At 47.9% G+C, this 24,672-nt stretch overlaps 1 protein-coding gene across 4 annotated transcripts in view; it reads right to left on the reverse strand.

The window, feature by feature from the left end:
* Nucleotides 1-24,672, reverse strand: part of KTN1 (kinectin 1) — a 72,340-nt gene that overhangs the window by 43,076 nt on the left and 4,592 nt on the right. For 3 of the 4 annotated variants that reach the window (XM_084287283.1, XM_084287282.1, XM_084287280.1), the window contains exons 2-6: nt 9,350-9,904; nt 7,641-7,778; nt 5,484-5,651; nt 2,938-3,068; nt 514-630 (exon numbers count right to left, since the gene is read on the reverse strand). In XM_084287283.1, the coding sequence (XP_084143409.1) occupies nt 514-630; nt 2,938-3,068; nt 5,484-5,651; nt 7,641-7,778; nt 9,350-9,872 (1,077 nt within the window). In that variant the 5' untranslated portion in view covers nt 9,873-9,904. The remainder of the gene's footprint in view (nt 1-513; nt 631-2,937; nt 3,069-5,483; nt 5,652-7,640; nt 7,779-9,349; nt 9,905-24,672) is intronic. The other variant, XM_084287281.1, reaches the window with a different exon arrangement.

Here is a 24,672-nt window from a genome sequence, read left to right on the forward strand (position 1 = left end):
ATAAAGTTTCATAAACTGGTCTGGAGAGTGGTGCATCTGTAAATATGTCTAAAATTAGCAGAGCTGCAACTCTGCTAAGCAGAATTTCAACTTTATGCAGCTTCCTTCATGAAGAAACTGATGAGTATTGTGCCTAGAAACACACAAGCATGCAAATACTAGAACACGTACCAAATTAAAAACTGCACTGCAAAGGGGTGGTTTCTATTTGTGTCCACAAAACCATGTTATGCTCACGAAGGGAGCGTTTGCTTTTAGTAATCTTTTGAGAAGGAAAATAATCTCAGTTTAAAAGTCTCTGTGTATGACCTATCTGGAAAAAACTACTGGAAGACAACTCTGCCTAAATACATTAACAGCATCATAAAAACAAAGTCTTGGTAAGTTTTCCCAATATAAGAGATTTTACCTTTTAGTATTTAAACTCAGCAAGCCAGCATCTGCCTGCTGCTCATTCTCCAAGCCCCTGCTCCTATCCCATGGCTCTGTACGCAAGAACCTCTTCACATTTACCTGGCTGAGCTGCTTGCACTGTTCCTTTGCGACGGCTGCCTCCTCCTTCACCGCAGCGAGCATTTTCTCTTTGTCTTGCAGCTGATGTATGGCTGCAGCCGACTCTGCCTTGCTAGCCTGCAGGAGAAGCACACACAAATGGTCATACATGGCAGGAGTACCTGCACAGCACCCCAGCAGGCAGCAGAACGAGCCCGAGAGGAAGAAACACCCTCTCCTGCCCCCAGAACAGTTCATCCGCACGGCATACGTGGCACGGGCACCCAACCCTGCTGCTAATGGATCCTGCAGCACCGATTTCATGAGACCAGGAAATGCATTTGCCACTGCACTGAAACCAATTAAGAGGATAAATGGGCTCTTAAGGTGCTTCCGCGTTGGAAGACAGCCGCTTTGGTGGCACTGGGGAAAACAAAGAAGAGCCATTAAGAGAAATAAAGGAGAACAACACCGAGATGCTGAATCATTCAATAATTGAGCTTGGAAAGGACTTCCAAAATCACCTGGTCCAACCCACGCTTAAAGCAGATATAATCCAACTGGATTAGGACTACAAACAATCTCCTGAAGCCTCACTACAAAGCGAAGAGGGAACATTGATCTGCTCTCCTTCCTCTTAGCAGGAGAGCCTCCAGTTGATGCGATCACATCTCTGCTGGGGAGAACTGCAGTGAGTTTAGAGATGCTGCAGGAAACCAAAGCAGGGGAACGATCCCTGCAGCCCTGCCATTTATTCCCCACCCTGAAAATGGACTGACTGCCATGGGGAGCAAACCCAAGTGTTTGCACTCAGACTCCACTCAAAGTCTGGTCATGGAAGAAGCAGAGAGGAACCTCGGTGCCACAAACCCACCCTGAATTTACTTGGAAGCTCTCCTTTAACGGCACTGTTTCTGCTGTGTACTTGTGGTGGAAGGGAAAGGTTAAATAAATACTGAGAAAATTATTTTATCCAAGCTCAGTTCATGAACTAGTCAAGTGTTTTCCTCAGTATACAGGGAAAACTCTGAACTTAGCCTTCTTTCCACGAAGTCTGAGGGGTCAGGCAATAACCTCGATAGGAGGTACCTGAAACCATGCACTGCAAAAACCTTCTGCACTGCATACATACACAAAACACACTGAAAATGCCTTGCATGAGCCAGAGAGAGGAAAATATTCACATTTTCACCTACAGAAATTAACGTTTATTGGTTTTATACAAAACAAGGAACCCACTTGGGTCACAAAGGTTTAGTTTTAACACCAAACCTTTCTTTAAAGGAAATAAAAACAGCAAGCAAGCTGTCTGCTTTTCCGAATAAAACAGGTGATTCCACTACAAGCAGATTTTCAGACAAGCAATGAAAACAGGGGCCTAGAGAAACTGTGAAGTATCCATCCCTGAAGGTTTCCAGGACCCAGCTGGACAAACCCCTAAGGAACTTGGTAAGAACACAGCGCTGATCTTTTTTTGAATGGGAGGTTGGACAGATTACATGAGATTACATTCCTAAATTCCCTTCCAACCTGAGTTACTCTGTAATATGCTACTGCATTGCCTTAATTGAACTGACACATCCAGTTCTGCATTTCTCTCCTGGCACCACATCTGCAGAAAAACAGAAGTGTGACAAACAGGATGTTACAAGCACAAAGTGACAATTTAGGAACGTGTCATGGAAGAGAGGAGTAGATATATGCAAGGTATTGGTGGTCACTGTTGTCTTGTGTCTTGATAGATACAAAGATCAAAGCCAAAAAATAAAGAACCACCAAGTACTGCAACAGGTTGCCCAGAGAAGTTGTTCAATCCCAGTCCTTGAGGGTTTAAGGGTAGACTGGATAAAGCCCTGAGCAGCCCAGGCTGACCTTGGGGACGGCCCTGCTTTGAGCAGAAGGCTGGACTGCAGACCTAGCGAGGTCCCTTCTAATCTGAAGCATCCTAAAATCCTATGAAAAACATCCAGAGTCAGAGTACTAGAATATATAAGCTTACAAGATGAAATCCTACAAAACACAGAATTAGCTGGTACAATGCCCAGTCACACTTTTTTTTTTTCCCTTAATTTCTACTATAGTTTATCCTGTTTACACATTTGGGAAAGATTTCTCGTAAAGTCACCAGACAGCCTTTCCCAATGTCAGTACACTGGAGCGAGCAGCAACAGCAGCCCTATGCTATCTACCCTACACTTCATGGCTGTGCCTACCCTTTAGGAGCAGCCAGAAGCCACCAGCCTGGCGAGGCAGCCCACGGGATGGCAGCACGCAGCTATCCCACAACTGCTTTCCACCTGCAAAGCGAGCTCAGACCAACTGGAAAACAATCCTCCAACGACAACACAGAAGTCACAATGAAATCACCAATACAGCTGATTTCACAGCATCTCTCCGATTTGAGCATTTCACAGCTTTCTCCCCCCCACGCCTGTGGACATTCACCTTTTGTAAGACATCGTGAATCGCACCGGACTTCTCCTTCAACACCTCTACTACACAACGGGCCTCGTCTTCAGTGAAGATCATGTTCTTCATGGCCATTACGAAGTCTTTAAATTTCACTTCAGCATTTTCTGCAACACAGAGGGGAGGATATGTTTACTTTGGACTCCGCAGCGAATTATTTATTTTGCCTTGAAACAGCATGTGATGGGGTATCATTACGCATTATATTTAATTTCAGTCTGAAATGCCAAGAAGCAAAAGGTCACGAGCATTCAGCAAAAACATCTCCCATTTAAATCTGATAACAATCTGCCAGCTGACAGTTTTGGGAAAAGAATCCCTCCGCTTTGTTTGTTCAGTTGGTAACATTTATAGTGTCACTACCAGGAAGACAAAGCATAACACAGATTTTGGGGGGGAAAAAATAGCACGAATGTGAGAACTTGTAGAGTTCTTCCCAGTGTATTATGACAGTAATTCAAACTGAGCTCCCAATTGAGAGGGCAGCCTGGCTCCAAAAGCAACATGCAGATGACAGCGTAATGAATTTAAGAAGCGGCATATTTCTGATTACAATGCATGGAAACCAGAGAAATATCCCATCGGTCTAAGTTTAGAAATGAACTTGTGCAGCAGCAGACAAGCCAGTAAGATCCATCTTAATCGCAGATTCCAGAAGTGTTTAAAAAGACACAAGCAGGCAAGCGTATTTCAAATCAGTTACGCTCTTCCAGAAACAAAATCATTTTTCATTAACAAGCAGGATGCACACACAGAAGTCTTTAGGTGGCCCCCTAACTTAAGGAAATGGAAGTACAAGACTGAGGCACCCAGGATCTGTCAAGTGTTCACTGCTGCACTGAAGTCTGTCAAGGGATTGGCAGGAAAAAAAAGCACCAGAAAAAGCCTACAAATAGTGCTTGGTTCAGAGAACATCCCACAGAGCACAGAGAAGGGTCCAGCTTCCTCACCACAGGTACTGCTAAATGTGCCACTGAAACCAAGCCACAAGGCAAACCCAAACCTCTCCAGAGATTAAAACATGAATGAAAAAAAAAAAAATCAGGAAACAAAATACTGATGATACAAAGCCCCTAAGAGAAATTATTGAGCATAAACTATTGAACAGCAGTCCAGAGAGGTGGGGAGAAGCCCTGAGGAATTCTAGCACATCTTCTCCTAGTCGTAAATCCAACTTTGCCTTGGCCACAGACTTCAGATCACGTCCCTGCTGCACTGACACCAATGACACTGTTGCCAGGAATATGCCAAAACCCTGAGAGCAGAGCCTGGTTTGCTGGGAGCCTGCTTGGCTCGGAGCAGGCTGAGCCCCGCGCTCCCTGAACACAGCAGGAGCCTTGCCCTTGCACCCAAGAAGCTTACAGTTAAAATACAGGAAGATTTCTATATCGGGAGGGCAAATCCCAGCTGACACAGAAGAATTAGAAGCTCACATAGAAGGTTACAGCTTGCGAAGGAAATGAGAAGGGACGGGTGCACACGGGAGGCTCTGATGCCCCACAGCGATTAATGCGCAGCCGCTGAGCTGGAAGCACAAGAGGAGCCTCAGGCAAGTGGGAATCCAACATAGGTACCAGAGAGAGCTGCCAGGAAGTTTTCGAGCGTGCATTTTAGAATTTAAGTCTAAAAACAGAGAGTGCAGTGAATCACCAAGCAGACAATGTGAAGAGCCAGCCCTCTGAACAGACCCGAACACGGGAATCGCTGCTCAGTCACTTGCCTGTCTCTGCCTGCCTACAAATTGAAGGATCTCACCCCGTAGCTCAGGAGGCCTGGCATCCTTGGAGCAGGTCAGTGACCTATTTTGAGGTCTCAGGTTGGGACACAGCGCTCAGAAGTCACATCAGGCCTCCTTAGGAAAGCAGGAAGGAAGCTTCCCTCTCCTAACTAATCCCAACTGCATTAAAAGGAAAAGTCAGCATCTTGGTGGAAGCCACCAGACAAACTCCAGGGGCAGTTTCCATCAGGTAACCCCGTGCTGCTCACATACTTGCTAGCTGACTAGCCCAAAGCAGCTTTAGAACAGCACTGGAGCATGCAGGCTGCACCCCCAGGCACAAGCAGACTCCCATGCTTGGGATTCCAGTGCTGATACCAATACCTAACCCAGCCACTGTGCAGCTAGGGAACAGGAAACAAAATGCTGGCAGTACTAAGCCCCTAAGAGAAATCATTGAACATAAATTAGAGAATAGTCCAGGGAGATGGGGGAAAAGCACTGAGAAATTCTAGCACACCCTCTCATGCATCTGTGTGGTCTGTGATCACCCGTTTGCTCACTGCTCGGACACAAAAGCCTACAGTCAGCACTAAAAGGGTTCAGATAAAGCAAAGCCCTTTCAGCAGTGCCAAAAACAGGGCATAAGTGAGCACAGACAAGAACAGTGTCCTGCAGCCACAAATGTTCTCCTCAAATCCTTTCTTCCTAACAAAATAAAAGATTCCCCTCCCCACACGCACAGCACACTCCCTCCCTGCTCACAGTTTGATGCCCAAAGCAGTTATCTGCGTTATTTTCTTACCTTTATCAGTTTCATTCTTCATTTTCTTGCCACTGCTCTTCTGGATCCCCTCATTCATGTTTTGTTTCACCACTTCAACCACTTCTCTCTTCTCTAAAGCGCCAGCATCAGAATTATCCATCAAAGGAATATACGTGGTTGCTTGAATAAGAGGTTCATCCACCAAAACTGTAACCAAGAGTCCACAGGGTGGGTTAAAGCTTTTTAATAATTAAATTCAATGTATAGAAAAGGTGCATAACACATCGGTGAGATGGCTTACAGCATCTCTAATCTCAATAATTAGTTATATTAATAACCTTCAAAGCTTAACTCATTAAAGCTCTTCAGGTAAATTCATTACACAAACTTCTCTAATGCATAAGAACTGAGTAGCTCCAATTAAACTTATATTTTCAAAGCTGCCTGTTAGCATTTTAAGAAGTAGCAGAGAAGAACCTTCACATTTTGATTTCAATTTCATGTTTTCATTTAAGTTGCATACAGCATCCGTGAGACTGGTTTACTTCAGGCTGTGTACAAAATGCATGCAGCATCCCTGAAACATGCATACAGTAAATCTTTTGTTCCTGTTCTGTTAAAGGCTGGTACCTTACTGCCAGCATTTGCACCCAGATTACATCACCAGCAACCTAAACCACTTCGGCAGAACATGTGGTAAGGGCAGCAACCCATCTTATTCCGCAGGCAGACTCAGCTGCACTTAATAAAGACCTCTCGTCTGTCAGAGCAGGCTTCAGGCACCATTAATATTCAGAGAGACACCCAGAGGTGCTGGCCGACCTCAGTCTCTGTTCACACAGCACTGAATCGACGTGGTGAGAAACAGCCTCTGCCCAAGGAACTGCTCAGTCTGCACTGCTGAGGTAGAAGCAGGGGAGGGGAGAGGAAGAATGATAAAGCAGGGACAACAGAAGCAGTCAGTGACAGAGGTGGATTTGGGGGTTTGCCCAGTGCACGCTGCCTGAAGCATGCGAGGCATCCTGCACAGAGCCACCACGCAGCAGGGAAGCTCCTGATCCACCCAGCCCAGCTGAAGGGCTGATGGGGAACAGATGCCATGCAGTGGGCTGGAGAGCAAAGGGAAATGGGTGGGAGAGAAGATTTCAGGCATCAGTGCAGCACAAACGTGGCTTCCTGGCTGCCAGAGAGCCAGCTGGAAAATGCTTCCACATTCTGCCTGCCCTTAAGGAGGAAAACAGGCCAGATGGACCTTCCACATAACCTGCCAGAGCCTCTCATCTTAAGCAGCAAGCAAACACCTGCACATGCATGGCAAGCACTGAAGTGAAGAGAGGTTTCCTCTAGAAGAAATACCCAACATCTAATTCAGTTAGCATCCTCATTTTTTTTTATTTTACTTCCTCTCCTTATCTTCCCCTTGTTTCATTCCCTTCCTGTCAAAAAGCCTGTCTAATATCTGTGAGACACTCTGCTGCCAGTCTGACCTGACCAAAATGTAAAGGAAGCACAGAGACCAACACCATCTACTCCAGGAGCAGTCCACCAGCTTCTTCATCGCTGTCCCAGCGAGGAAGAGTTTTGAGAAGCTAACAAGGTGGCCTCAGAGGACTCCGTGGTCACGCTCTTCCCAAATGCCACAAACACAACAGCACTCATTGTAAAAAAACTGAAACACAAGAGGCAGACTGAGCCAAGAGACGAGAACCAGCATCTTGGCAGGGAGCGAGGGATGACGAACAGTAAAGGCCTTGACAGCGAAGATGAGCAGTTTATGTTGGAGCAACAGCTAGCTAACAAAAGGACAATAAGAGAGGAAAAAGCAATTGGCTAAAAACAAAAACAAAAAACTGCAGTCTTGTTTGGGGCAGATGACTGCAGCCGTTAGAGACGTGCCTTGCTCAGAGTCTGGGCAGCTTACACTCTATGTCAATACTTTGCTCCTCAATTCAAGTGGGGATGTGTGGATCCAAAAGACTCAGAAAGGTGAAAGGTTCACGGAGGCATGCCATGTTCAGTGGTACTCGTTGTTCATAAAATAAAGAGCAGTCCATAGGATTTTTCCTACCTTTAATCCCTGCTTTTTCCAAATTAAGGAAGTTAATCTACAGGTTTCTTTCCCAAAAAGAAGGTGAAAGAAAGAAAAAGGTTGAGTTGTCAGGCACGTCTGAGCTAAGAAACGCTTGGTATTCTCACCATTATCAACCTTCTGCTTCTTTGCAGAGACTTTCTTCTTTCCTGATACATTTTCTGGCTTTATCTCTTGGTGGAGCAGGACAGGGTCTTGCTTTTTGGCAGGAGATGCAACAGAATCAGTCTTAGAATCTTGATCATCTGTAACAGACAATTGAGACAATGAAGAGCACATTCTCATTTTTAAATCAGTGACCTCTAATCACTGAGATCTAAGCCCAGAAAAAAAAAAAAAAATCATGTATTTGAAATGAGAAGTTATGAAGTTATACACACAGACAAAAACGCATTTCCCAGACCAGATGAGACCCCAAAGCAAGAGAAAGGTTTAGCAGAGTGAAGGGCCACAGCACCGAGTGTTTTGACAGACAGGACTTTCAACTGCGAGCAGAACACAGGCGATTAAAGTGACCTTTTAAGAAATCCAATGCAGCTTTTACTGCAACAGAGCACACAGCATGTGTTACCGTACCAGGTTCTCGTTTGTAGGATGTATTTCCCCCAACCCCATCCCCACCGTGAACCCCCTCGTGCCTTTTACACACACACACACACACCCAACAGCTACTGGGACTGTGAGAAGCAGAAAATAAGTGTTTTGCATTAGGGAACTGTTCTTTGTAAAAGTTGTTTCTAGAGAGGGGTGCTTTTTTTGTTGTTTTTTTGTGGTTTTTATTCTTTTGGGACAGCTTGTGCTATAGGATATGCTTGTCAGAGCTGACACACCACGCAGGGTTACGGCGTTAGCTCATGCAAGCAAGGATAAAAGTTAGTTGTGGCTGCCCTCGGAACAGCCTTTGCAGACCACATTTTCATCACGCCACAGAGATTTTCAGAGCACCCACAAATAAGATTTGATGTTGTTTTTGCTGGTAGTGGGCAGGTCTTCCTTCTCCCTTTTTCAGGAAAAAAATCACATCAAGCAGCAGTGTCGTTCTTTTTCCTCCCTCCCTGTAGCAAACCTGTTAACTACTCCTTATATTATCTGCAAATATTTTGGTTTTCACTTATTTTTGAAACTGGATTTTTTTTTTTTTTTAAGCTTCCATGAACGGCCATCCACATATTTGCAAACAACTTTACAATTTTTCAGTCTAGTCTAGGTTGGATGCTTCAGCTGCAATGGCTGGATCAGTATTTTTGTTTCTGTTCCATCCCATTATAAAGGTGAAACGGGTGGGAAGTGACTTTACGTGCTTCTTTCTTCCCATGAATCAGCCACCAAACACCTTCTGGTACATTAGGCCTGCACTTAAGCAGTGATTTATTTTGCACACTCAGCTACGGGGGTTCCCTAGACGTCCTTCCCTATTAGAGCAAGTGCTCTTAGGGCTCTGCTTTTTCATGGCTTGACATCAGAGTGCACACAGCAAACACTTAATGACTTCTTTCAGGTAATTAACATTTTGACAGCTTGAGAGCAAAGGAGCCAAGCCATAGAGCAAAGCAGAGACACAGGCTATTCTGTTTCCCTCAACGATCTCTAATAGAGGAAAGCAAGGACGGGAGGAGGAAAACCAGAGCATTGCCACCAGATGGAAAACAAGGGGGGGAAAAAAAAAGCAATAGCTCGTAAAAAGGAAAAGGTTAGAAGTGAGCTTTGCCCCACAGAGATCAGGCAGAACAGTTCTGAGAGAGACGCTCTGTGGCCTCGCAGGAAGCAGAGCACAGTTTTGGCGTTCTGTGCAAGAAGCATATGCAACGTAAGGTACCCATGCCATTTTTCTGCTTCTTCTGCCCAGGCTTCTTCTTAGATGCGGCTGATTCAGATGGTGGAGTGGGCTGTTTTGTAACAGGGACTGGTTCTACTTTCTTGCCTGAAGACTTGGATCCTTCCGACTCCTTAGTTACATGATCATCTTGAGGTGCCTTCTGCTTCTTCTCCTTCTTCTTCCGTTCCCTGACGCCGCTCGATGCTTCGGCCATGCTCAAGGGAACAGGAACGACGTGCTCTTCATCCGTACCCAGGGCATCAGAGAGCTTGAAGTCCCGAGGGGTACTTTCGGAGTCAGATTCATGGATGTTCCCGTTCTGAGCTTCTTTCTTCTTGTTCTTCTTCTTCTCTGTTTTCTTTTTATCGCTCTTGGCAGGCGGAAACTTTAGGTCCCTTTTCTGTTTTGCAAGGACTTCGTCGTATAATGTTTCTTTCATGAAAAGCCAGAAGAAGAGGAAGATAACCGTAATAACCACAGAAGGAATGAGGATGATGAAGTAGGTAGACTCGTAAAACTCCATTGTGCTTCTTCTTAGCTGTATTTATAAAAAATCTATAGGGGAAAGAAAAAGAAACAAGAATTAGTTTTTTGAACAGGTTTTGACACTTTTTTCCTCCTGCCAATAATATTGATAAAAAGCTTTGACATTGCCCTAGAGAAGCCTTAAAATTTGCTTTTAATAAAGTTACCAAACTAATATCAAGCATGGAAGAACTTTGAAGGCTTTCACCATTTGCTTCAAAGCTGCTAACCTGCATAGAAAGGAACTGTAGCTGCTGGGCTGAGCCTGGACAAGAGCAGTTCCCTTTCTTTCACTCATCTTCCTCATTCTCCCTTCTGAAGTGCAATTCAGTAAGTGAAAGCTTTTGACATCAGAACTACATGAGACAGCAGTTCCAGAGGCTGTGAAATACAGACCCATACGTTTAGAGGAACTCTTTTTTTAACCTTTTTTCTCCCCCATAAATCAAACATCGTGATGTCAGTTTTTTTATCTTGTCAAGCGGGAGTTAAATCTCAACTTTTGCTCCCAGTTTTATGAAACGCTCAGAAGCGGAGCAAGGAGAAGGGAGAAAGGCCTAAATGTTAGTCAACCATAAGGAATCAGGGTTTTTTTTTCAGAACTGCTTTTTGAAGTCTAAACCAGCTTTAAACTCATGAAAATTCCACACGTTTATGGGAAAACAGCGAGATCTGTTTCTTATTTTGTGCATGTAACAGCACGGCTCAGAGCATTAAATGAATAAAACAAAAAAGCAGGAACCACAGAATTTAAAAGAAAGTGAGAATTAAGGTTTATTTAAAAAAAAAAAAACAGTTTTAGGGCCAAGATAAGACTGATTTCCCCACTTCACAACTCTGGTCACTATGAACACACCTGGATTTTTGCAGGAAGAATTCAAACCAGACTGTTCCAAGGAAAAAAAGGCATTGATCCTTGAAAAACGCAATCAAAATTCCAACTAAGCACACACAATTGCTGATTCACCAACTCAGTTTGAAAAATGCCACAGCAAACACGCTTCAACCATATTTTCCTCCACACCAAGAAGAGGACACTCCAACTCAAGTGCTCCTTGGGAAACCCATTCCCTTGGGAATGAAAGGCAAGGGATGAAACCCAACTTGTGTCTCCCATCACAAGAGTTCACACAGCACAATGACCCCAAAAAAGGGTAGGGGGAACTGCCCCACACTTCTAAATTATATTTGTTGAAATGTTTGGGTTGGAAGGGATCTTAAAGCCCACCCAGTTCCAACCCCGTGCCACGAGCAGGGACACCTTCCACCAGCCCAGGTTGCCCAAAGCCCCATCCAGCCTGGCCTTGAGCACCTCCAGGGATGGGGCAGCCACAGCTCCTCCGGGCAGCTCATTCCAGTGCCTCACCAGCCTCCGAGCAAAGAATTTCCTCCTTATATTGCCTGGGGTATTTCCACCACTGCTTAGAAGAAAATAGACGTGTACACTGAATGCCCAGGGACTGCAGTTGGCAGAGACATTGTGCAGCACAAGGAAAGGACAGGTTCTTGCTTCTGAGCAGAGGGTTACTCTTTAAATACCTTCTAGTATCACACTTCAGCCTCAAAAAGAAAAAAAACCATCTCATGGCTGTGCTAGAAGCTGCTCTTTAAGTCAGCTTGCCATCCTGCCCTGTTGGGAGACAATTTATTTGTACAGGGCACTGAGCAGTACAAAGAGCAAGGAGTGGGAACTCTAATTTGGCTATTAAGTTATCAAAATAAATGGCTAACCTTTCAATGCACTAATTATTCATCAGTTGTCTTAACGCTGTCTCCTCCCAGGTTTTGTGTTTTATTTTCCGTGTGCCCAGCTCGCTGGAAGGGCTCGCAGCTGGAATCAGGCACGGGGTTTTGCAAGGGCTGCGAGGGAGGGAAAGCTCTGCTTTTGGGGAGAAAAAGCACGGATGCATGAAACTGAGCTGGAGCCTTCAAAGTGATTCATAAAACCAGCCTGCTGTACGAAGTGATCTAATATTAGTTATCGCTTGAAGGAAACAGATCTGGAAAATTTGCCGCAGCCAAAGTCAATATTGAGTGCTTACAGGAGAAGCTAAGCCCCAAAGAAAATGTGTAACGAAGCAGATTTCTCACAAACGTGATGAGGTTGATCATTACAGGACCTTACTGCCCCAGTTACAACACCGAACCACAAGGAGCCCCCAACGTGCCCAGCTCTGCCCCACCGACACCGGGGCACGCAGCCGGCCATGCACTGACCCTTTTACATGTTGTAAAGGACGGAGGCACCGAGTGATGGGATGGCCACCAAGGCAGGACCAAGACGTACACAGCTGCTGTCATTTTGACATGGAAAAGCACGAAACGTGGCATCAGGCATGATCACAGCCCGACCACTCAGCAAGATCAGGTTCCCGGTTGCTTAAGCCCTGAAATACCTCCCAGCACCCCGTTAAGAAAATAAAGGCAAGAGAGTTTGTCTTTATGTTTTAACCAGAACCCAAAAAGTCTTTCAAAGTTGGAATTAAAGCAAGCCTGCTCCCGGAAAACCTGTGTTTTGTTTGTCAAAGGGGTGTGCACGAAGCTGGGGAAAGCTCCAATCTTTCTGATGATCTGAACGCAAACAGAAAAAGCTACAGAAAGGTTTGTAGCGTGGCTGAGTCACCCCCAAAGGGAGCATCAGGTAGGGGATGGCTGGGATAAAGCTGTGACCTGGTAGAAATACTGAAGTTTCCCAGCCCGGCACGAACAAGGGTGTTTAAGCATCACCCTTGGGGTCTGTGGGCAGGTGCCACAAGGTCCTCACCAAGTGACACCCTCGCCACGGGGCAAAGAGGCAGGGGTTTGCCTCACACAGGGCTGTCCTCTGACAACCTGCAGAGGAATTTCTCCATTCCCATTTATCCTTCTATATTGCCTTGAGAAATCGTCTAGGAAGAGAGAAGCAGTCTATAAGGGAAAAAAATCATATGCTGCCCTATGAGAAACAGGACAGAGAAGCTCCTCCTATTAAACCAGAAGAAAGAAAACACTACATGAAGTTAAAAACCTTCCCACGTGAGTTTAAATGCTCGCCAGGACTCGGTTCCACCACTCCCCATATTCCTGCTAGCTGCAGACACACGAGATGCCCTTACACCTCTCATGCCACACAGGACCGGTCCCTTGGGAACAAGCCACATCTGTCCCAGTACACACACAGACTCTGTTCACGTTCAGTCCAACATTTTAACAAAAGAATTGCACTTTTGTTCCCCCAAACAGAGCCCGTGCCACAAAAACTGCTTCTGAACTCCAGCGCAGCGTCAGTGCCTGCACCTGACTGCCCCGCTAGTTAACGCTGGCCTGGGTTTCCCCACACACCCCCAGCTTTCTGCATTTACCTCTCGAGTCTCACTCGGCACAGAAAGCACATTTCACGGGATATTCGTTCAGTTTGGGTCCAGGGGATTCACTTATTTGAGAAGACAGAAATAAATTAGGGCTCCATCTGGCTAATGAGTCACTCGGAGCTCAGCCCCAGCACGGTACCAGCACCGCTTCTCTAAACGCCTGGCTCTCGAGATGTGTGTAACCGCCGGGGATTTGTGCTTCTGAAATAAAATAATGTTAAATCAGGGGGAAAAAAACAGGTATTGGGGCAGCCTCTGCACAGCCTTCCCCGTGATACTGGGCTTAACACCCAGCTCACGACACAGGCACCTGGCCAGCAAGGGGACTAAATAAAACCCCTCGTGTTCAAGGCACTGGGAGCACAGCAAAAAGCCTCAGAGGAGTATTTGCGTTGAATAAATTCCTCGAGGAGACAACACGAACGCTGTTTTCCCCTTCATCTGCACAGTTAGCAGCACAGCTCCTACTAGTCAGCTGCCTAAGAGGGTCATCCTGGGAACAGCTTCGCTCCCAAACTGATCTCCCTGCAGGGCTCCTGGTGAAGACATCCAGCAACTTGGGCACTACAAGAGGGAACCTGTGGGAAATCAGGGTTTGGTAACAAAAGGGAACGAGATTTTAAAATCCAACAAGTTCAGCCACTGCACAGCAGCTCTGCATCCACACGGCGGCTGGAACCAGCTCCAGGAACCCCTGAGCATCGACCTAAAGTGCTGCAGGGCTCAAGCCCTAGGACGAAGGGCTGCCAGAAACCCTAAAGATGGGGTTAACCCCATTTATTAACAGCATTGCTACGAGATTAGCAAAGTCTGCAGAATTAGAACTTAATTATTAAGAGACACTATTTAAAGCAGTGCTATGATGGCACAGAAAAACACAAGGTGTGCTCCTCGGGCCCCGAGACGAGACGCTGAAGGCAGCAGAGCCCCTGCAATGTGACTTTGCGAGAGGCAGGGAGTGAAAGCTGTCACAGCAGGCAGGGATTTCAGCTCATCAAACCTGCTCCAAGCTCGTTAACACCTGGCCAACCCCTGCAGGTAATCAGCGATGGGAACAGTGGGAGCCAGCACGACCCAACCACCTCCACCTTCCTGCGCAAGGGTCACACGTTCCCAAAAACTGCCCTGCAAAGGACGGACTGCACCCGAACCCCGTTTTAAGACAGGGCACTGAGATATTGCACGCATCTCACCTGTGGCAGGAGGAGCACAGCTCCCAGGAAGCTCACACCATCTGCTTACAGCTCACTGTTAAAGCTGGCACAATTTAGAGGCACGCACGAGGCACCCAAAACCGAGATCTGTCGCCCTGCCAGTTTTGACCCAGATGCCAAACTCTAACCCATTTTTTTTTGTACGTTTTTAGATGCTTTTCAGACTCCTTTGGAGCTGCCCTTCCACGCTCTGCTGGCAGAAGCCCTCCCAAAACTCCCACCTGGGGGGGAGCACAGCGACCAGCAATGCAAGGTGAGGTCTGCAATTAAACCCTCGCCCCGACAGCACGATTTATACAGCAAGAGGAAAGCTTCAGCCACTTGAATTTACAAGCTAAACCTGCCACATCCTAAAGTAACCCTGATTTAGGAAGGAGACCTGTTCAAGTCAAGCTTAACAGTGCTCGAAATCCCCTCTAAACTGTTCGCAGCAAGAAGGGGAGGCTTGTCAATAAATCTTTCCACTCTTCACTTGATTAGGCTGATACAATTAAGCCATTTGCAGAGCACAATCTCGGCGCTGCAAATACCCTCTAGGTAAATATTTTCCATTCCAAACGTGCCGCTGTTTGTACCATCTGTTGGGCTCTGCTTGATGTTAGTTAACAGAGACACACTATTTATTATACTCCAGAAAAGAGTAACTTTGCTTCAGCAGAAGCCTTTGCTTTTTTTTTTTTTCCCCTCTTCCCTTTTTAAATGCATTTTTCCAGTCAACACCTTGGAAAAACGCAGCAGCTGCCAATGGGATAAAACCCAGAGCCAGAATTAACTTCAGCAAAAGCAGAGTGTGCAACCTTGCATTTACCTGGGGATAAACACTCCCTCCTCCATCCCTGCAGCTCACCCCAAAACCACACAGACCCCTTCAGTGAAGCCTCCCGGGGCTGTTGGTGCAAAGAAACAAGAGCATAAAGATATCGGTATCAATCCGGACTGAAGAGTCTTCAGAAAACGAAATATTTCTTGCAAGAGGAAGTTATTTTGGATCAAAAACAGCTCTGAGAAATGCCATCAGGGCCAGAGCAAAGCGTCCTCACCCCCACCAGACTGCAGGTTTCCCCCTGAAACCACTACATCCTAACACACACACCCACTAACGCGCTGTCCTCTGCCTTCGGAGACCTCTTTACCTTCTCCCCAGCTGCCTGTACAGGACCAAAAGTTGTGGTTTCCACCTGAAGCAGGCTCTGGGCATCACCCAGCACGTCTGCTTCTTCCCATCACTGCTTCCAGGGAGCCCCTGAGGCTTCCTTCCCTCCCAGCTCCTGCCGGGACGTGCTGTGCCCACCGCCTGAGCTGAGCTGTGCACACCCAGCACGAGCAGGCAGGATTTGAGGCACGCGTTTCCTTCTGCTGCAAGCCAGGACCAGATCCTCACCAGCTCTTCATTTTCTTGCTCACATCTCCGTACGGGGAACTGGGAAGTGAAACTTCTCAAGCTAAGGAGGAAAAATACTCACTGCGACCGCGCAGACGGAGAAACCTGCAAGTGGAGATTAACAGACTCCGATTTGGTCCGCCGGCAGCGATAGCCGCCAAGGTCACTACAGCAAGGAGCTCCCAACAGCCAAAATATCCCCTGCTGTGTCTCTCGCTCTCTGTCTGCCGTGTTACATCAGAAAGTAAGGCTTAACAGCAAAAGAAAATAAAAAAAAAACAGCCACACGAATGCAGCAGCAGGAGCTGCTCTGCTGATGTTAAGGCAAGGGGAGCCGGCCGCGCACCGCTCAGCCCCACGGACCAGCTGCATCTTTTAACCACAATATAGGAAACGCTCAAGTTTGCATTTCTAACGCTCTCAAAATACCGATTTGCTCGAAAATAAACCTATAAACCTCGCTCTTCTCACCACGGCGCCGCTCAGCTGATTTGCAATGGGCAGCCACCATGAAGTGGCTTTGTAACTCTGCAGGAACACCGAGCCGTGGGGTTGCCTTTTCTCTGGTGCTGGCACATCATGCAAGGCCATAGCAGGATTACCTCCTAAAAATAAGAGACAAAGCTAGCAGATTAATAGCTGGCTGAGGTTGGATTACCAGCCTGAAGAGCAGCTTTGCGTGCCATGTGGCTGCTCAACATCCAGGGGTCCCCTGCAGCCCCAAGCTGCCCAGCAGCGCGAGCCAGGCACAGGTTTCAGCCGGGATTTGGAGGTCAGCAAGGCAGAGACACACAAATTATGTGTCTGGATGGGAGGCAAGAACCAGGCCACACCTGGTTTTATTGTGGTTAATCACCTGGGAAGTTCATAGTGGTCTGCACAAGCCACTTCCACACGTTAAAGCCACTATGAGCCCCAAGAAAGGCCTTTTGCTATCTGCCTGGTGAATAAATAGGTGTCTGACTCCCTATTCCCAGCCTGCTCTCACCTGGGCTGCACAGGCAGCCCTGGAGCACAGCTCTGCCAAAAAAAAAAAAGGTAGGGAAATGCTCAGCCAGGAGGGCAGCTCTTCTGATGAATTTGGGTTTGCTTCACTCCTATCATCTCCAGGCACAACTCAACCTCCACAAGGACAGCAGAGCAGGTACAAGCAGCAGCAGCTTCTCAGTACTCAAATTCCACTCGTGCTTTCACAGTGAGCTGCAAAGAACAACAGCTGGAACCAAAGCTTTTCCCCCTTCCAGTGTATACAGTAAATATGGCTACACAAACATACATTTCTCTATTATATTCTCTTGTTTATATTTAAAAAAAAATAAATGGAAGAGAAGGAGACAGAAACAAAAGAGGAAAATGCCTTAGCCCAGCTTTTCTTTTTTTTTTTTTCCCTCTGCAGATTGCTGTGAAACTATGAATGGAATCCAAGAACTGGGAGGCTCATTTAAAAAACAAAACAGGTTTTTTATACACCAGAGCTGCAACCAGTCAAGGAAAAGCCCCAAGCGTGTTATCGGCCTCTCCATCAGGCTGCCACGTCCCAGCAGAGCCTCCTGCACCCCAGTTTCTGGCTGGGACGAGCTCCTCGTGGTCACAGCACCGCAGCCTGTGCCTGCTGAGTGGTGCCAGGAGTTGGACTTGATGATCCTTCCTTATGGGTCCCTTCCAAGTTGGGATATTCTCTGATTTTATGCTCCTGGGAGGCACAAACCAGCCTTCGGCTTGAAGTGAGGGCAAGGCAGACGTCCTCAGAGACAGGAAAACCACGACAGATTGCTAACGAGGAAGCTCTACATAGCAGCAGTTAGTTTGGGGGACGCACTGCTGAAGTTTGCACATACCTGCACAAAATTGTCCTCGTTTGCTGCTTGCTTCTCCGAGCGGCTTCCTAACCCAGCCCTCAGCCGGTTCGGTCAGTGATGTGTTCACCTGCTCCCTAGGATCCCTCCAGAAGCACAAGAAATGCCATTTTAAACCTACCACATGTCCTGCACATCTCCAGCAGCACAGCGTTTTGCCAAATTCCTCGCCAAAGCACCAGAAAATAAGTCCTGCGAGCAGCGGGGACAACTGAGAAGCTGAAAGGCTCCGACCTTGAAGGGCTGGCAGGCGGCTCGGGGCAATGCAGAATTGATTAACCTTCGTACCTCCACGCCCCAAAGGCACAGGGCAGTCCCACAGTCAGCCCTAACAGTGTCCCATTAGGGCTTTTTGCAAAGCTTCCACCCACGGTGAACGTGGGGAGGGGGAGGCAACGCGACAGGAGGCAGACAAGGAGCCAATCTGCAAGTTTTCCTCTAAAAACCCAACCCAACACCATTTTCCTGCGAGAATAAATCACATTCCTAGCAAAAAGTATCAACTTGGTTCATCCTAGAATTTCTTTTCCCTATAAAAATAAATCAAAAGACGTTTTTAGTGTGAATACCGTTAAAAACAACTTCATCCAGACTTATTTTTAAGCGTGCGTTTGACGGACGAGAGCAGAAATCATCCTCTGCCAAGGCAGGTATTAGCCCAGGAGAATCTATTCAGCACAAGATTTCCTAACCATACAAAGATTTCACTCAAGCATGTGCCTGCAGTCCTCTGCCCCGTTGCAAGAGGAACAAAGGAAAAAGGAAATGACTAATCAAAGCACCAGCACATTAATATATTTTGGTATGTGGAAAGGGAAAATTGTAGCGTGTATTTTTAACATTCCCAACAGGAGAATGCGCTCCCATGCGTATGCCAGCCACCACGTAGCCTCGGCAGCTCTAGGGAAGAGGAAAAAAAAACAAAGCGAGCCTCAGGCCAGCGGAGGAGTTTTGGATTTTCCACCTCCCTCCGTCCTGCACAACCCAAACACCCACCTGGGGCCCTGCCTTGGTGCACGGCGATGTGAAATACGTGTACACCCACCTGCTGCTGCACAGCAAATGCCTCGGCGATTTGGGGACCTGAGCTGGCTGCAAGGGCAGGGGGAGCCCCGCAGGAAGGTGGCTGAGAAGGGACGAGGCGAAGGTGCCGGGCTGCACCAAAGCACCTCGCCTTCAAACCTTCCCTCGTGGTTATTTTGCCACAGCACCTGCACAAACCGGTGTCCCAATACAGAAAGATTTAATTTTATTTTTTTTTTCCTTCTCCATGCTACGTTCCCCACGCTCCCTGCCTCCACTGGAGGCTTTTTGGGGACAGATTTGCTCAGCGTTTGCTCAAGGAGCCTGAAGGACTCTTGTGATGAACTCAAAAAGAGAACTTCCCAATCCTTACCTAAAGCAACCCAAAATAATCAGCTCAGCAACAGCCCGCGACGGTCCTTTGTGCACTGGGATGGCCCGGCACAAACGCTGCTGGAGCACTGCCTGGCCGTCCGACCGCAATTTGTTCCCCTGTTTCGTAATTAAGGACTACAATCCGCCCTTCTTCTGATGCCAAAGCCCAAAAGACTCATTATAATAAAAACCATTTCAAGTCCTAAATGGGAAGCCACTGTCAGACCAACTGTGATGGTTCAGCTGCCCCCAGCTCTGATACTTAAATGTAAAAGACGCAGAGAAAATTGATATTTAACCTTCCTGCAACGAGCTTTGCCATCAGCCACCCTACGGGCAGCTGGAAGCACGAAGCTGCAGCAGGTCTTCACCCTGGCGTTGCAAAATGACAGCCCCAGTCACTCCCTCACCAAGATTTCCCCATTATTTCTGTTCAGTCTGCTGCTCGGCACGGCTCTGCAAAGCGACTGGACCACAGACAAAAAAGAAAGTGCTTCGTTAACCTTTCTGTGACTCAACAATCCCTTTGTTAAACAGCAGAGGATGAGAGGAGAAGTGACAGCAGAGCGATGCTCCCTCTGTTTGGATTCCTGCAGCAGGCCGATTGCCCTGCCTTGGGAAGAGGCAACAAGTTAAAGGAGAGCTGTGAACAACTCACACAGGGAAATCAAGGCTTCTAAGTGATTGTGAATCATATCAGACACAGCTGCTTTCATGTGGTTTCTCCTAACTACCTCGAGTTAGAAGATATTATTATTTATGGCCCAGATTATGGCGAAGCAGCTGAGTGATTTCAGTTTTCTCTAAAGGGAAACCAAGTGTGACTGCTGCATCAAACTTACTGTAAACCTGGCACAGATTTAGCTAAATTAGAGCATCACAAAGCAGCACGTGAAACGAGACCACCATACCTCAGTCCCAGGCTAAACCTCTGGCTCAAGTCTTGATAATTCTTCACCTCAAAAGGCAGAGGAAATCAGCAGTGAAGATTTTTTGCCCTTCTCACCGCTTGTAGCATAATGAAAAAACTGGGGAAAAAAGTTTCCATCGCTTGAACGAAGTTCAGAATGGTAAAAAGTTTTCAGATGAGTCCAGGGTTTGACACTCAGGGGTGTACAGTAGGTTCTCAACCCCAGGATTGAGAAAGGACAACTTCAGCTGAGGCTAGACGAGAGGAGGAACGCGGACCTGCCATAGAGAAGTCAAAGTTCCTCTGGGTTGACACAGGCATCATAAATAGAGATCTCCTCAACGTGCACAGCTACCAAGTAGGGTTTGTCAGCCCCCCCAGCCCGGCAGTGCCCCTCTGCTGCCCACACAGCTGGGTAAGCACTCCATCAGCACGGCTATTTTTGCCCTCAGTGCTATCATCCACCCTAGTCATGGTTCAGGAAGAGGCAAAAAAAAAGATCCAAGGAGCCGTGGCCGAGCTGGCACCGCTCGCTCTCATGGTGTTCCCCTGCTCTGAACTCCTCACCCCAGTAAAAAGGGGCCGTACCCAGCCCATCAGCTTCCTCCAGCTCGTACCTTGCAGGGTGGGGTTGAGGCCAGAGGACAATGCTGGCATGGGAACAACCACGTACTAAGCCATGAATGCATTTTTGACTGCAAGTTGGAAAAAAGCACTCAGCCCTCAACACAACGAGCTGCTCGACGTGGCCGTGGGGTACCTACAGCCACCCTGCAGAGCTCCGTGGTTGAATTCACCTGGCCACACGGCTGCTCACAGCTCCTGCCGCTCAGCTACGGGGCAAACCTGAGCCCTGGGATCGCAGGGAACACGTTGGGACTGATGCAAGTCTTGTGCCAGCAGCAATCAGGGGGTTTTAAGTCCCTGTCACACTGTTAAGAACAACACCTGCAAGAGAGGGTTGGATTTTATTACACCTGCATTACATTTATAATCAACTGCCGGGTTAAAGCACTGCTCTTGCTACATTTATAAAACCCTTCAGAGACAGGGGATGGGTGGAGATACGGTCAGGACAGAACCTGGACCGCAGCAGCTGTTGGACTTCCTACAGCACCAACCTGGTGACTTTGATCCAGCAGAAATTTGCAGGAATTTGCCCAAAGGATGAACAGGATCCCATCACCAAGACTTCCACATCAGATACGAGGCAGTGGCAAAGCCGTAACTCCAAATTTATCCTGAAGTAAGGCGTTACACAGCAAACAAGAAAGTACTTCCATAGCCAGGCTACATCCTTTAATGCTGTCGATAATCTTGGAAATATTAGCTAAAAGTTTCAGGATGGCTGGTGAGCAGAAGAGGCTTCAGAAGCAATCCCTGCACACAGCACTGGCAACATATGAGTCTCTCCAGCACAGCTCCTCCAAAGTGTTTCCTAACGCAGTTTAATTACACCTGAGCTGTGCTGTGAAGGAGCTTTTGTTAACCACTTTGCTCCTGTAGCTGCTGGTTCCCCAGGTGAGCCGTGCTGAGGCTCACTGCCATTCCCCTGAGCCCAGCACACCCTGAGCAGCCCTCAGACAGCCCTACTGGTCCTAATCCTACACTCAGCATAACATCGGGGACTTGGTGACAACAAATTCCCCAAAAGATGCGTGCAGAGTGCATCTCTGAGGGCTTTCTGGCTGCCTCCACTTCTGGCCATAACAGCCAGCCCCATAAAAGTTTCTTACAGTGGCTTCAAAGACACATTTAGTTGTTTTCAGAGTATTGAATTCAAATCAATACCCCAACATCTCCCCCAAAACAAGCAGCACATCCACATTTGAACCGCAGCTTTCCTTAAAACATAGGGTTAAGACCATGGCAGGTTGCTTTAAAAACACCTAAAAACGCTCAGCAGAAGGAATGCGGAGTAATTTAGGTCATTTCTTTCATGCTTCCCTGCGTTCTCCCTCCCCTCGCTTTACTGTCCCACACTCTGCTCCTCCTCTGGCATGCGAGGATTTAACATTTCATTGCAACCACCCAGATGTAAGCGATTGGAAGCAATTCAGCTTGCACCTCTCTTGCTCCCGTGGCCTGCAACAGGGAGGGGAGATTAAGAAATCACCTTAGAAATAGGCACACCAGAAACCAAGAAATTCTTCCTTTGACACACAAACAGCAGGGGAAAAAAGGGGGAAGCCAGGGGGTCGAGGCAGGGAAACGCCTCCCCCAGAACCTTCTCAAGGTTCTAAAACTTTTGAGTAACTCATCAGTGACCCCATAACTGGCTCAGCCTGCATTAGGCAAGGTGTAATCGTGCCTCAGGTCACCCTCAGCTCACCAAATCCACGTGCTGAAACACACCGAGGTGGGGAAAACAAGTTTACCTGTTCACCCCACAACTGCTCCGGTGCTCTGCCGGCCGTGCCGGGGCAGCCTCGCTTCGTAGCAGGCTGTAACCCATTAGGAGCTGCTTGAAAAAAAAAATCCATTTTTGCATACACACTAAGCTGTAAAGAGGTTTACTAAATTTAGCAGGCAACCCAATCCTGGCAGCGGTGCAGCACAGGCTGTAGACGGGGAAGTGACCTTAAGTGGAGGTAACAAGCGAGGACCAGAAGTGCTCCCCTGCAGCTGATCCTGGAAAGCCCACGGCACCCAACACAACCCCCCTGAAACTCTGTAGTCCCAGGATTTTCAGCTGCCACCTGGACAATGCTTTTTATTTGTCCACGCTTGGCGAGGACACCTTCTCAGCAAACATTTTTAGGGCAAACTCCTCCTTTCCGGTCCCAGTCTGAACGTGGAGAAGCGCAGATTTGAAGGACCTTGGCCACCAGGGCTGGGGACACAAAACGAGGCGGTGCAGGTGATGCAAAGCAGCAGCAGAGCTTTCAAGAAATCAAATCAGCAGCCAAAGCCACACCTGCTCCCAGCAGCAAAGGTCAGGAGGTATGACACAGGACACTGCTCACCAGCTCTGTTTTTCCCCAGCTTCCCAGCATCACACCCACCGAGAGACCTCCTGGTCCCGCAGAAGGACGTGCTGAGCCCTCCTCCCCACATACATCGAGTTAAACGAGGCAGAAAAGTCCCCTCCTGGCCCCGGTGGAGGCTTTTACCAGAGCACTGCTAAACCCAGAGCATTTTTTCAGGTTTGGAGCTGCTCCTGGAGAGGCTGGGGATCGCCCTCGTGCTGCTCTCAGCTGGGACAGAGAAGGGCAGAAGCGATGCTGCAGCCGGCTCACGAACCTGTCTGTGGGTCTGTGCTCCTTGTACCATTAAAAAAAAGATAATCCTCAAATAAAAGCCACGCTGGGATTCATTTTCAGCTTAAAACACGCACCTGCCTCAGCTTTCCCTTCAGTGAAATGGGAAGGGAGGCACCTCCACCCTCCTCACACGCCAGGGCGCACAGATAAACGCCCCGGAGAGCTGGCAGCGGTACGGAGGGGGCAGAGGGCAGGCTCCCAGCAGGAAGAAATCCACCCGACCCGAAAACGAGGAGAGCCGACGTGCAGCAGGGCTGAGTCAGAGCCTTGAAATACCTCTGCCACCGGGCGCTCGCCACGAGAGGCTTGGGAGCTGCTCACTTCCTCCGACAAACTGGGTTGGTCTCTTTTTTTTTTTTGTTGTTGTTGTTCTCTCTGAATGAAGGTTTTTCAACTCGAAACTCCCCAACAAACGGGCTGGGAGGGGAGGGGAGGGAAAAAAAAAAAGTCATAGCCAGTGGTCAGATTATACCAGGAACAACACAATTATCAGCTGCCTCGCATTACAGGCTCCCTTATCAGTCAGTCATGATTTGGTCCAATCCTGGCACTCTCCCCAAAGAGCTGAACCTTGTGCAAGAGCTTAGTCATCATCTGCCTCGACAGCCACGCACTTGCAAATGGATTACGAGGCCACTCATATTTTCCTGCGAGCAGCAGCATCCCTGCAACACCCCCCCAGGGAGGGCCAGCAGCAGGACTGCTTGTCATAGGGGAGGCAGCTTTTCCCCGTGGCTGGATGAGGGCTAGAGGAGAGGATGCTTTTTTATCTCTTCAGCTCGACAGCTTCCTTCCTATGTGGTCGCAGGGAGACAAAAAGACACCTCTGAGCATCGCAAAAAGGAGCAGGAAGTGCTAAATTTGTCCCTCCCCCAAAATAAAACACCCCACTCTAAGTCCACGTGGGAGAGAGTAAATGCTATCAGCCAGCAATGCAGAATTAAGCAGGAAGAATTTGGAAGTGAGAGAACGAGCCCAAAATTAGGCAGGCTGAGCTCATGCTGCTCTGCTGGGTGGCACCCCTAAGCGAGAGGCTACGCACACGGCCGCTCACTTCCCCTCTGCAGGACGAGGGCTGGAGAGGTTTTGGAAGCACCATGAATCACGGGCATAAATATGCCAGCCCTTAAACGCCTTCAACACCCGGGGGATCCTGCAGGCAGGCGTCATTCTCCCCAGGTCAGCCAGTAAACGCTCAGCGAGCCAGCCAGCAGCCAGCCCGAGAAGGTCAGCTCGCCGGTTAACACCTGCGATCCGAAAACGAGGACTCACGTTTTGCTGGGCACCTCCTCCTGACACAGCAATAAAAAAAAAAAAAAAAGCCCTCCTCGATGCTCAAGTCCTCAGTCGGCTACACCTTGAAGAAAACGAGAAGTTTTGCTCTGTATCCTCAATTCTACGGCATAAGAGGGTGTGGAGCTGTCGG

This window comes from Netta rufina (genome assembly GCF_964035555.1).
Source record: "Netta rufina genome assembly, chromosome: 5".
Lineage (NCBI taxonomy): Eukaryota > Metazoa > Chordata > Aves > Anseriformes > Anatidae > Netta > Netta rufina.